The sequence below is a fragment of the Limulus polyphemus genome, unplaced genomic scaffold, assembly GCF_000517525.1.
Source record: "Limulus polyphemus unplaced genomic scaffold, Limulus_polyphemus-2.1.2 Scaffold4737, whole genome shotgun sequence".
In the NCBI taxonomy this organism is placed as follows: domain Eukaryota; kingdom Metazoa; phylum Arthropoda; class Merostomata; order Xiphosura; family Limulidae; genus Limulus; species Limulus polyphemus.
In genome coordinates this window covers 66,419-77,787 of record NW_013670347.1, presented here as the reverse complement: position 1 = coordinate 77,787, position 11,369 = coordinate 66,419, and the positions used below count along the sequence as shown (strand labels likewise).

Below are 11,369 nucleotides of genomic sequence, written 5' to 3'. Positions count from 1 at the left end.
AGAAACTTAGCTTGGCACAATTTTGAATTTTATGGTTAAGTACCCCCCCCCCCAAACTATTAAAATTTTTTGTTTCTTCCAGTTGTGTTTTTCACTTTTATTGAATCTTTTATTATTGAATAAATATTTCACATAGATTTATGAACAGTGGTAAAAACTCCAAATATAATTGTTTGTTTTTTACTTCATTGTTTTGGAATGGAATAATAAAAATGTACCTAATTATGAAGCTTTGACATTAAAAATTATTTTAGGAAATAGGCTGTCAAATAATATTTAGTTATTTACACCTGTGTTTCACAAAAATAGTATTTTGATAGTTTTAAACTATTTATTTTATGTATTGTGTTGATGTTTATCTTTTATTTCTCAAAAATATGTTAAGCTTTTATCTTTTAAACTTTCTAGATTATTTCAGCTGTACAGTATTGTCACCAGAAACGAATAATACACAGGGATTTAAAAGTAGGTATATTACATATTTGTTATCATTGAATTTATCTGGATATATGCATTAAAAATTTTATTGTATTATATTTTTCATAAAAGAAATGATTCACTGTTGATATAATACTTTTATTTAAATCTTGTAATAATGTGAAATATACATTAACATGAGGTATTGGGATCTCATTTCTTTGTAAGCTGTTTATGATATTAGACATAAGTAAGTAGTTTCTCCTAGTAGCCATACCAATTAGCACATTTCCACAGTCACCTTTCTTTAACTTAATAAAGAAATACACTGAAACTTCATCATTCTGAACACAATGGTAATGAAGTTGTTCTGCATTATTAAGACATACAGATAGTCAAATCAGTTAGTTTGAATACAATAGATATTCTATTAATAACATGCATTATTGACTGATAAATGTAAGAGTGCAAACTAGTAAGTATGGGCTTGCAACTAGTAAACAAAAAGATTTTATGCTACAATAAACTTAGCAGTTTATTATTCTATATTTTGTTAATAATTATACAAATAGCATGTTAAAAATGGCATAGTATGTCAATATTTTCATATAAATTATCATTGTGGTCAAACCAATGACTTACTTATAGAATACAAAATGCATACATGTAACTCTCTCTAAATGGGCTTGATCATCTTGACCGACCTTGCAACCATCAGGTAACCATGAAAGTATGTATAATCTTAACTTTTAATATATTAAGTGTATCTTAACGAAATCTGGCAAGCTTTTAGTAAATATTACAAGTCTTTTGTACACTAAAAATCAAACCAAATCTAACCTTTTGCAACGGGTGCCCCTTTAACACTTTGTCTATGATCTACTTACATTATAAATAGGTATGCGACTCTCATGAGAGTTCTTTACAAAAATGAAACTAGTTGATGAAATAGTTTTAAATATGACTTAAAGGTCCTAAGATTATGTAATTTAAGAAAAATATAATATGTAATTTAGATTTTTTCTACTGTATATAATAAAACATTCATTATTTTATGTAGTTATTTGCACTCGGACTCTGAATAGTTCACATACAATGTGATTTTCATTTTGAATATAAAAATACTATTTCTTATCTCACAGTTTTCACATTTCATTTCCATAATCTCTAGAACCTTCTAAATGAATATCAAAAGTTTTTAAGGTAAATGTTTTTATTTTATTTTCCAGTTTCCATATTATATCATTAACTCCAGATGTCATCATCAATGTACAGTGCAATGAAATGTTGAAAGTTAAGAAATGGAAGTAGGTACATACCATTATCCCAAGATCGACAACATGTCCCGCGCAGTACTCTATTGTTATTATAGGGTGAGTCTTATGCACAAATTCCAAACATTTACACTCGCATATGCAAATGATGCCATCTTGCTTAGACATTTTGGTAAGCCAGACTACAACAAGTTAAACATATAAAAATCATAAACATTTCAAATATGTATTTTAAAACACAATTAATACATAATTAATTAAGATATAAATGTAAAACCTAAATGCAATCTAACTGTTTAGCAAACTAATGCATATGAGGCAAGAAACACTTGTCAAACATTACATACTCCTCAAGAGAACAATGGACTAAGCTTATTTTCTATTTCATACTACAGATCCTTATACAGGTAGAGGTTTATTCAGGCTGTAACTGAATAGTGCAAAATCTGCTCTTTCTTTTGTTTTTAAACATGCCATTCAGTGTCAAAGTGTCACTTAACAACACAGCTTTGACTTTGCAAGTGGGTATGGCTGACTTTAAACTTAGATATATTAGAATATTGTTTCACACAGGAAGAAATTCTTGGAAGTTTTCCCCCAGGTAATGAGAGACAGCCAGTCTATATCAGTCTATACCTCTTAAACTTGAGAATTTTAACCACAGTGGATCATGTGACAACAAAAACTGCAGTTTTAATTGCTGTTTCAGATTTTTCTTTTTAAAGTAAAGGAATAAAACATAGATAATATAAACCATTAATTATAACATACTTGATAATAGTACTTTCATTAAATTACGTAAATAAAAAAGTGGTTTAATTCAATTTTGAATTCAACTCAGTAAAATCTCATGACTTGTGCAGAAAGGGATTTAAAGGTTGATCATGGTCAAAGGGTTAAATGCTTTTCTGCTCAAGTCACTGTGTTACCTTCAAAATTTAATTAAACACCTTTACTATCAATGAATGTGGATAAAATTAATATTATAATATATGTTTTGATTTGAAGTTTTATTTTATCTAAATTTTAATAAACCTTTAAAAGCTACTTAAAACTTCAGATGTATTGTCACGTGACCAACGAGCTATGAAAATTCTCTACTTTGTCTCTGTATCTTCAGCAATACAATGATAGTTGAGTAGTTGGTATGCCTAGACAATAAGATGCTTAAATAACCTTTTGACTCTTTTATTTCAAAATTATTTGAATAAATACATTTGGAACAAGTAATAAATTTTTTCCTCCCCTGACAGTTCTCACACCCACCTTCAATGGATTTGTTTCAGCTTTATAGCCTCCATGTAGATGTTACATACACATGTGTATAACCATTAGAAAGAGCTCATTTTACAATATAATATAACAATGGTTATTTTGAAATTGGCAGCAAGTTGTTGTCACAGAGTATATGAAGTACACTATAGTATGGTTGGCTGTTTGATCGACTATAGCACTTACGGTTCTTTCTTACCTAAATGTGTTATAGCTAGAGACAAAGTTTAAATTGTATTTAGGTCTTACTACTATATTTAGTTAATTAATGTATTGGTTATGTTTTAAAATGCATAGTTATAAGGTTTAAATGCTATTTATATATACACATCATACTTTGCATTTGTTCTCAAGGCTTATGATATTATGCACTGAACAAAAATTTTGCCAAAGAGTTGTTCATGTCTCCCAAAGAAACTGCAATATGCTTTGAGGGTGCCATGGACTTGTGTCCTGATGAATAATAAATGGTAAAGGACGAGAAGGGAAAATATAACATTAAAAATAACTATATGTGAAAAGGATGGCCTGAAATTACAAATTTAACAAAAGGAAAATATTTAAAGATATTCTACAGGAAATTAAAAGGTATGTATTTCTTTCTGTTTTCTATAAACTGTAAGATAAATTAAGGAAGAGTATTTTTGTATTTAAAATGAAAATCACCTTGTACTTGAACTATTCACAGCTTGAGTGCAAATAACTACTATAGATAATTAACATTTTTATAAGAAAGATGTAATGAAAATATTGTCATTCTTTGTGTACAAGATACTTATAAACCTTAAAAAAAATCTTACCTGTCTTGTAAGGGATGCACAGAGATACCATATTTTTGTTGCATAAATATGCTTCCTTAGTTGAGCAGATGGTAATCATGTCTGCCTGTGCTGAAAGGGTTAAGTTAAAAGCTTTGAGCTACATTTCTGTACATATTAGTTTCATTAAGATTTTTATATTTCATTTCAGTTATAATGTGTACAAAATATTAGAAACTGTAATATTCTTAGTCTCAGAATCTTAGAGAACAGAATTATATATTTTTTAGGCTGAAAACCTGCTTCTTGATGCAGAAATGAATATAAAAATAGCAGACTTTGGCTTTAGTAATGAGTTTTCTCCAGGTCAGAAGCTTGACACATTTTGTGGCAGTCCTCCATATGCTGCTCCTGAATTGTTTCAAGGTAGCTCTTTATATCTCAAATATTTTGGCAGTTTGTGAATTACATTATTTTTGTGCAGGTGCTTTTATCACTTCAATAACTAATTTTTCATGTGTGTTTAGAAATGGAATGTCAGTAGTTTAATAATTTGTTATTCCATTTGTGCTTGTGTATTGTTGTGTACAACTCTGGTATTTTCAGGTAAAACTCACTATCATTCCAAGAGCAATGGGATATGTCCATTGAATAACTGGAGATGCAACACAATATCTGTTACAGAGTAATACTGAATTTCTGTGAATATTTGAATTTGTGAGAAAAAAATTAAAAAACTGGACATAATGTAAAATACAAAAGCACAATTTTTATTATAACAGAAAGCACAAAAAGTGTATTTACTTGCTTAAATGATAGACCACCACTTTTACTGAATATGAACTGTTATCTCTCTCTCATTTAACTTCTGCAATATTGTGTAATGATGAAATTAAATATTCTTTACTTCAAAGATAATATCGGGTTTACCCAGAGCTATTAGCACTCTCAAAATGAGTCATCATTCTTATTTAAGCACAGGAGAGTTCATAACCTCAAATTACCACCTGACCTATCATTTATGGACATTGCTATCTATTCTGCACAACACACAGCATTACAGCCATGTGTTCCATGGGCAGAAGAAGTGTGACCTCAGTAGAATGACAAAGGAAGATAGAATAAAACTAACTTAATGACTTTCTTGACCACAGCTTATGTGAAAACTGCACATACTCTGAATACCCGATAAATTTAGAATAATACTATATTAATGTTAAGAAGGTAAAAAATGTACAGTCATAAACCACACTTCTCTTCTCTCTCTCTCTCTCACTTACTTGAGGTTTATCCTCAAGTAAACAATTAATTTTAATTTTAAAATCAGTAAACTCGTTATGTGCCCTGGTAAAGAAATATACGATAGCTTTCAAATTCGATGACGAGGAACCCACTTTGAGACTAGTAATGGCTGGAGACGGCTTGAATGGGTAATGAAGAAAAACTTTAATATAACAGCAAATGTACAAGGTTTTGATGATGACAAAACCTTGTCGAAACGTTGTACATTTGCTGTTATATTAAAGTTTTTCTTCATTACCCATTCAAGCCGTCTCCAGCCATTATACGATAGCTTTCCCTTGCCCATGTAAATACTTAAATGCAACACAGATGGCACAAACCCTTCACAAAGAAAACAAAATACATAATCAAAAATCCTTTAACAGTGAATTACATATAAATTTTTTGAAAAGGAAATAGTATGTACATCAAAATACACTTCAACAAAATTGCAAGCACACACTGATACAGGCAAATACTCTCTCGCTATAGGCTTGGTCGATTTGATTTAAATCTTGACCCCAAATTGGTGTTTAGAGTTTCAATACTGTAACTTTTAATGTGTTTTGTGTGTCTTCATGAAATTTTGTAAGCTTTCAGTAAGCATTACGAGTCTTTTTTAGACTTTTTTTTTACTAAAAATTTATCTGAATATGAGTCAAAGGGTTGACTGCTCCAAGTGCAAAGTGATTTTCATCTTAAGATTAAAAATAATTTTTTCATCTGAATATCATGAAATTCCATTCGTGTAATCTCTGAAACCTCCTAAATAAATATCAAACATTTGTTTCAGTAAAACTTTAAATTTTTTTCTTTCTAGAATGACTGCAAATTGTAACATGAAACTACAATTGTTTATTTGCCCTCAGTAGCTTAAAGCTCCTAACAGTATACATTTGTTTATACTTAATTTTATTGTCTTATTGCCCTTTGAACTGTATCTTTCTATTAATCCCGCCACACAACTTGTAAATCATTTGGTGAATGTGCAGCTCACATTACCATACCAAATTACATAATGCACAAGTTGCTTTTGAGTATATCTCATGAAGAATTTTTATTATCTTTTTTTTTCATCATATTACCTAATATACTGTTTCATATGTGTACTCTATGTTTATTATGTTAAAGGTAGCTAAAATTTTAAAATTAAAAATTAGTACTTATCTGGGTCTTCTTTTTTTTTCTTCTTGGTCTTAAGCCTACTTTTTATATATTAGTGGTACTACTAAACTATTTATTCAATTACATAATGCACCTAAAGACAGAATAATAATATGCAAAAAGCAAACAATGTCCTGTAATTATTATAACTATCTGGCTCTCTAACTGCGATAAGAACCTTTAAAATTCAGGTAAGCTTGTCAATGCAATTCCTGTGAGAAAAAATTTGAAAATGAACAACAAAATAGACAATGCCATGTACAGAAAACAACATAATGTAATATGTCATTTGATAGATTAAAATGTTGGTTTTCTATTAGTTATAAGTAATATAGTATAAAACATTAGAAAGAACTATTGGCAATTTGTGAAAGAGAGGATTTGACAGGTGGATGTGATTTTCTATTTCATGGCTCTCTAACCAAATAAGATTGAAGGCTATAAAAATTATGCTTTTCCTGAGAAATATCTATATTATAATGAGTAATTTTACATTAAATTCTATACTTCATGGAGGGTTAGTAAATAAGTTAGAGAAAAGGGAAGACCTAAAGAGCAAATATAATTCTCATACTAGGGGAGACTGAGGACTTTTAAAAATATTTCCTTATAAAATTAAGAACTTGAATAATATTAAAATATGAATTATTAACTACATTTTGATGCCAATTTTATTTGTATACAACGATAATAAAATAGTTCAATTAAATTTTGAATATAACTTTAAAAAGTCGTCGTAAGTGCACTTTGACCTGCCTGTAACGAGAGGGTTAAGAGGGTTTTGTGGAATATTACAACTACAAACAGTTATTTATTCAGGAGATGTGAGCATGCAATTAGTATATGTGTGATTACATGTTCTGCTACAACCTGTAACTGCAATAACACTTCTTCAATTTTACTAACACTGGCATTGGTATCCAACAGTCCTGTTGGGAATACATCAACACTGAGGCTTTTACTAAAGCATGCTTCAAAGATTGAAATGCTTGCCCACATTTCTCACTCTAACCAAAGCCTGCCTCAACTTTATTGAGAGCTGATAACGGTGTTGTGATCTTGGAGAAGTTGACCACAAACCCTTGATAGTACAAAGTAAAACCTAGGAAACTGCAGACTTTTTGCTTGGTCACAGGCTGAGGTAAATTTGGCACCACTACTATCTTGGCAGGATTTGTGAAGATTCCATCTATACCTACAATATGACCAAGAAATTTACTTCTGTGTACGTGAATGTACATTATCAGGATTTTAATTTCCAGTGTGCCTCCTTTATCTGCTGGAATACCATTTTTAGATTCTCTGTTGCAGACTCCAACATGGGGCCAAATGCTAAGACATCACCAATATAGATCAAGCACTTTTCCCATTGCAACTCCTTCGTTGTAAGCTTCATTAGCCTCTCAAAAGTGACAGGTGTATTACCAGATTGAATGGTATGTTGCAAAACTCATACGAGCCACCTCCTGTACTAAAAGTTATAAACTTCTGTTATAAAATAATATATTTAAGATAAATTTAAGTATATGAGTATGAATATATATGTAATATTTGTACAAGTAAATCTGGACACGTCTTTTATTGCATGTGTATCTTGGTTAGAAACAACTGACTGACTCAGAAGAACTTTTGAATAATTGAAGTAGTGAAAGGGAATCTATATTTGGCTAAATATATCCTCTTTATAAGGAATGTTCTTAAGAATAAACTTGTTTTCTGACTATTGTATGCTGTCTTGTTTTTCTGGCACTGAAAAAAAAAAAACAAGTTAAGATTACAATTCATGAACAAGTTAAGAAAAAGTAAAAGCTTTGACTGCTGAGTATGATTTTACAGCCTGCTAAACATGGTTTATATTGTTGAAAGAGCCAGTATTTTTGTGGGGTGAACAGGACCATGCTTTTTACAAAGAGGTCATTAGTTTAATGGTTTCTGAATATCCATTCTAGCAATACCTACTGTTCATCTTTGATATAATAGACTACATCTGGTTTAATTGGTTTGGAAGGCTTACATAAAAACATTATTAAGTCTCATACATGTAGTACTTATTCCTAGGAAATTCCTTCATTTATAAATGTAATATTTGAATTACATTTAGTTTATTACAAGCATTTCTCCTTAAAGCATTTTGTTAAATACTGGATCTCGTAAGTCTGACTGGGCTGCAATGTCTGCAATTACAAAGTCATTTGATGTGGCTAGTAAAAAATATTTTAATACTACAGAAAAGAATTAATATGTGTTTTTTCTAGGAAAAAAGTATGATGGCCCAGAAGTAGATGTGTGGAGCCTTGGAGTAATCCTCTACACACTTGTCAGTGGCTCACTTCCTTTTGATGGTGCTAATTTGAAGGTAATCTCCTAAATTTAAAGATTATAATACTGATTATCAGACTGTTTGGATTTAAAGTTTCTGAAATTTTTTAACAAATAGTTAGAAATCTCTATATACAAATTCAAGTGGTACAATCTGATGACAGTTTAAAAAGGAAATCACTTCTCCAGGATCATCAGTTTGCATTTTTTGTATTTATTTTATTGCATCATGATTTTTTTAAAATTTTAAATTGCTTAATCAAATTTTTAAATTATTTCTTTTGTGTATAATATACATAATTATAAATGAAATAAGAGGTAAAATTTTGGTTTAGATATCCTTTGTAGAGCAGAAACAACAGAATAAACAGTCATTATAAAATACATTTATCTGGAAAACAAAACAGCTTAATAGTTTTAAAGACAATGATTTCATCATTTGTTTAATATTTAGATATAGTTTAATAATGTACACTTCCAAGACATACTTATCTTAATAGCCACTTTTAGCTGTTACTCAACTGCCAGGGTTTCTTCTTTGCCTATCTAAGCATTAATCTAATTTTTTTCTCACTTGCTCCAGTTTTTTATACCCCACTCAATTAACCTTGGTAATAATTGTCTTGTGATACTCTCCACCTACGTCACTGCCCCCTATATCATGGTACTGTATATAAGCACCTCATTCAGATAGTTTTGTCATTTTTTCTTGACAAAGCATCACTAACGTGTTTCCCAGTATTACAATTTGAACGTTGGTTCAATTTTTGGCTTCTACATTCCTCTCAGAGTTGTTGGAGTCTCAAATTTCATCGGCTCCTACAGGGGGGTTATAGTTGTGCCCTTATTCGTGAGTACCGATCCCGAAAGCAGCTCTTTGATACATTGGTACCGAGAAAAGATTCTGTCTATATCCAAGGTTTCCACTGCTTAATTGGATTGCCAACAGTGTCAGTGATTATTGTATACCTTCTGAAGCTGTGGGGGCTCAATTTCAAGAATTTCTGGATGTGTGGTAATCTTAACCATTGGTCCAGAAGCTCTGCAGGTCCTTGGGTCACAATTAGTCATTCAGTTCACATCTTCCCCACTATTATCCACCCAACCTGTAGGGTTTCTGTCTCCCACAGTTCATGTAGATTTTGAACTTAGTTCTAGGGTTATCTGGGTCTGGTTGGTCTTGTGGGTAATGAGAGAGTCGGGCTAGTTCTTCAGAGATTTTATTCCTGTTAGTTGTTGGGCCTATGAAAACAGGAGATTGTTGTCTAGTCATCGATCTTTCTTGTCTATATCAATGCCTAGATTTTCCAAGATTCACAAGTTAATCATTCCTCAATCTGTTTTGATTTTTTTACTGAGATTATAGATGTCCAACTTGATTGTAGTCAGCTCCTATTTGCACTTTGCCTTAGTGGTGAAGTCTCACCACTATTGGCATTTGTGGTGCACAATGGTCAGGTACTGTAGTTCCAGTTTTTTTTCCTTCAGTCTCACATAGGCTTAACATGGGTTTTACTGTATCATACAAGTTTTCTTGTCCCCTTCTTTCCATCGTACTGTGCACACACCATTCCATGGATGACTGGTTACTGCTGGCAACATCTTGTCAATTGTTAGACCATCACATCCTGCTTCTACTTTCAGATACAACCCAGACAAGCTTCACTTTCGGGACTGCGACATCCATTTTAGCTCCAATTCAATACATCATCAGTCTGGGTATTTTTTTTTTCATTTCATCTCTCTCAGGGCTCAGCTTTCTCCCAATACTATAGAATAGAACGCCACACTCTTACTCACCTTTCCTTCTCCCACTGCATGGATGGTTCTTTATCTTCTGGGAATGTGGGCATCACTCAAATTCTTTGGGATGAGAACACAAGCGATCTTTTATTGGACGAAGGATCATACACCTTTATTTCCTGGTTTCCTTAGCTGGGATCATTCTTTGATCTTGAGGGGTTAAGTCAGGACACTACTACAAATTGGGTTCCTCTACTGCCACCTCGTCCAGAGTTTCATTCTTTTCACGAATGCCTTGCTTCAGAGATGGGGTACATATACCAACAGTTGGGAATTCCAGAATATGCACGGATGATGAGGATTCCCTATACAATGTTTTCATCCTTTTTGATCTTCAACAGGCAAGGTATCATGGTCTGGGCTTCTTAACCTGATGACTATTGGCTACTAACTTTCTAAGTAGCCAATGCAAGTCTTGCTATATTTCATTCGAACAATAAAACTAGTGGATGAAACTGTTTGAAACTTCATAAGAACTTTCATAAATGCATGTAGTTTAAGAAACATAAAGCCTGTTCCTTTTGATAAATTTAGTTTTTTTTTAATTATGATCTTTAATATCTTGGAAAATTACATAAGGAAATGGTATTTATAAGAAATGATTACAATATTTATATTTGTTCCAGATTTGAACTTGTTACTTTTTATGTTTCAGTACATTATTTTAAAATCCCAGAAAATTTTTATTGTCCATAAAATGCAAATTTTATCCATTTTTATTTTTTTTTAATAATCACGTACTCTCCTTATGGTTTCAAGTAATATACAAGACCCGAAAATAATATTTCTAAGTAAACCTAAACAGTAAATGAGTATTATTATTTTTAACTAGGGTTTAGTGTTTATATATGTACATAAAACATTTTAATTTTGTTTCATAAATGTATTTTTATTTCAGGTTTATGTTTATGTTTCATTGCAGCCATACTTTTGTTTATTGTGCCGAATAAATCGTGAGGTTAGTAGTGTGAACTTTGTACATTTGCTATAAATTATCATGCCTGTTGGTAGTCACTCTCGTTCAGTCCAGCACAGGTGCATTTCAACATTACTGTAGATATGATAGTAAGAAAGCTTTTTG

General features: G+C 31.2%; 1 protein-coding gene across 4 annotated transcripts in view; it reads left to right on the top strand.

Moving 5' to 3' along the window:
* Positions 1 to 362: 362 nt before the first annotated feature.
* The window catches only part of LOC106471618 (MAP/microtubule affinity-regulating kinase 3-like), a 64,037-nt gene continuing 53,030 nt past the window's right edge, over positions 363 to 11,369 (top strand). The window contains exons 1-4 of one of the 4 annotated variants that reach the window (XM_022400231.1): positions 387 to 465; positions 1,647 to 1,790; positions 4,012 to 4,147; positions 8,422 to 8,522. In XM_022400231.1, coding sequence (XP_022255939.1) covers positions 1,719 to 1,790; positions 4,012 to 4,147; positions 8,422 to 8,522 — 309 coding nt within the window. In that variant the 5' untranslated portion in view covers positions 387 to 465; positions 1,647 to 1,718. Of the gene's footprint in view, positions 466 to 1,646; positions 1,791 to 4,011; positions 4,148 to 8,421; positions 8,523 to 11,369 lie in introns of all 4 variants that reach the window. The other 3 variants (XM_022400227.1, XM_022400229.1, XM_022400230.1) reach the window with 3 other exon arrangements.